At 57.3% G+C, this 1,861-nt stretch overlaps 1 protein-coding gene across 1 annotated transcript; it reads left to right on the top strand.

The window, feature by feature from the left end:
- The first annotated feature begins 536 nt into the window (after positions 1–536).
- LOC121444940 (P2Y purinoceptor 4) lies at positions 537–1,619 on the top strand. Its single transcript, XM_041646885.1, has one exon. The coding sequence runs from the start codon at positions 537–539 to the stop codon at positions 1,617–1,619; it is 1,083 nt and encodes a 360-aa protein (XP_041502819.1).
- Positions 1,620–1,861: the final 242 nt, after the last annotated feature.

Below are 1,861 nucleotides of genomic sequence, written 5' to 3'. Positions count from 1 at the left end.
GCTGGGTAGGAGCTGAGCTACGGGAGCTGGGTAGGGGTTGAACTAAGGGAGCTGGGTAGGGGCTAGACTAAGGGAGCTGGGTAGGGGCTGGGCTAAGGGAGCTGGGTAGGGGTTGAACTAAGGGAGCTGGGTAGGGGCTAGACTAAGGGAGCTGGGTAGGGGCTGGGCTAAGGGAGCTGGGTAGGGGCTGGGCTTAGGGAATGGGTAGAGGCTGGGCTAAGGGAACTGGGTAGAGGCTGGGCTAAGGGAGCAGGGTAGGGGCTGGGCTTAGGGAACTGGGTAGAGGCTGGACTAAGGCAGCAGGGTAGGGGCTGGGCTAAGGGAGCAGGGTAGGGGCTGGGCTAAGGCAGCAGGGTAGGGGCTGGGCTCAGGGAGCTGGGGAAGAGCTGGGTAAGGGCTAGGCCGGCCTGGATTGCACTTGGATCTGATCCTCCTCGCTCTCCTTGTTGCTTTTCCTCTTTTGTTGCAGGTTGGTCAGGACTGGGAAACTAGGGAAATCAGACATTCACTTCTGTCCTTTCTACCTCTAGGGGGCCATGACCAGTTCAGAATCCTTGCTATTTACATCTTTAGGCCCCAGCCAAAGTTCTGGAGATGGACGCTGTACCTTTAACGAGGAGTTCAAGTTCATCCTGTTGCCTGTGAGCTATGCAGTTGTCTTCGTGCTGGGCCTAGCCCTCAATGCCCCAACCCTCTGGCTGTTCCTCTTCCGCCTTCGACCCTGGGATGCAACAGCCACGTACATGTTCCATTTGGCATTGTCAGACACCTTGTATGTGCTGTCACTGCCCACCCTCGTGTACTACTATGCTGCCCGAAACCACTGGCCCTTTGGCACTGCCTTCTGCAAGTTTGTCCGCTTTCTCTTCTATTGGAACCTCTACTGCAGTGTCCTTTTCCTCACCTGCATCAGCGTGCACCGCTACCTGGGCATCTGTCACCCTCTGCGGGCGCTCCGCTGGGGCCGCCCGCGATTTGCAAGCCTTCTCTGCCTAGCTGTGTGGCTGGTGGTAGCTGGCTGCCTCGTGCCCAACCTGTTCTTTGTGACAACCAGCCCCAGTGGGACCACCATCCTGTGCCATGACACCACCCGGCCTGAGGAGTTTGACCACTATGTACACTTCAGTTCGGCAATCATGGTGCTGCTCTTTGGCTTGCCCTTCTTGGTCACCCTGGTCTGCTACGGACTCATGGCCCGACGACTGTATCGCCCTTTGCCGGGAGCCGGACAGTCATCGTCTCGGCTCCGCACACTCCGCACCATTGCTGTCGTGCTGACTGTCTTTGCTGTCTGCTTTGTACCGTTCCACATCACCCGCACAGTTTACTACCTGGCAAGGCTATTGAAAGCTGACTGCCAGGTGCTGAACACAGTCAACGTGGTCTACAAAGTGACCCGGCCCCTGGCCAGTGCTAATAGCTGTCTGGATCCAGTGCTCTATCTGTTCACCGGGGACAAGTATCGACGCCAGCTCCAGCGGCTATGCAGAGGTACGGGGCCCCAGCCTCGGACTATGGCCTCCTCCCTGGCATTGGTGACCCTGCATGAGGAAAGCAGCAGGTGGGCAGACACCCACCAGGACGTCATCTTCCCTACCTATGGGGGAGACAGATTATAACCCTGGACACAGGCTATGAAAGGAATGGCGGTAACTGCAGGACGGAGGGAAGGGAGCCTGTCACTGACACCTGATGAGCGGCTGCCCTCTTTTTAGTCCACCTTTGGGGCAGTTACTCCTCTGTCTCTACTTTTTCTGCTTTTCTGTCCTTTCCTGGGGCCCCTGATTCGATTTCTAGAACCCACAAAACTTTCTCAGTGCTCTTTGCCCTTTCTGCTTCCCCGGGCCCTTCCACAGCATGC

The sequence above is a fragment of the Microtus oregoni genome, unplaced genomic scaffold (genome assembly GCF_018167655.1).
Source record: "Microtus oregoni isolate MIOR12 unplaced genomic scaffold, Mior012 000150F_ref0000365, whole genome shotgun sequence".
In the NCBI taxonomy this organism is placed as follows: Eukaryota; Metazoa; Chordata; class Mammalia; order Rodentia; family Cricetidae; genus Microtus; species Microtus oregoni.
The sequence above is the reverse complement of the archived record's forward strand: the minus strand, read 5'-3'. Positions and strand labels throughout refer to the sequence as shown.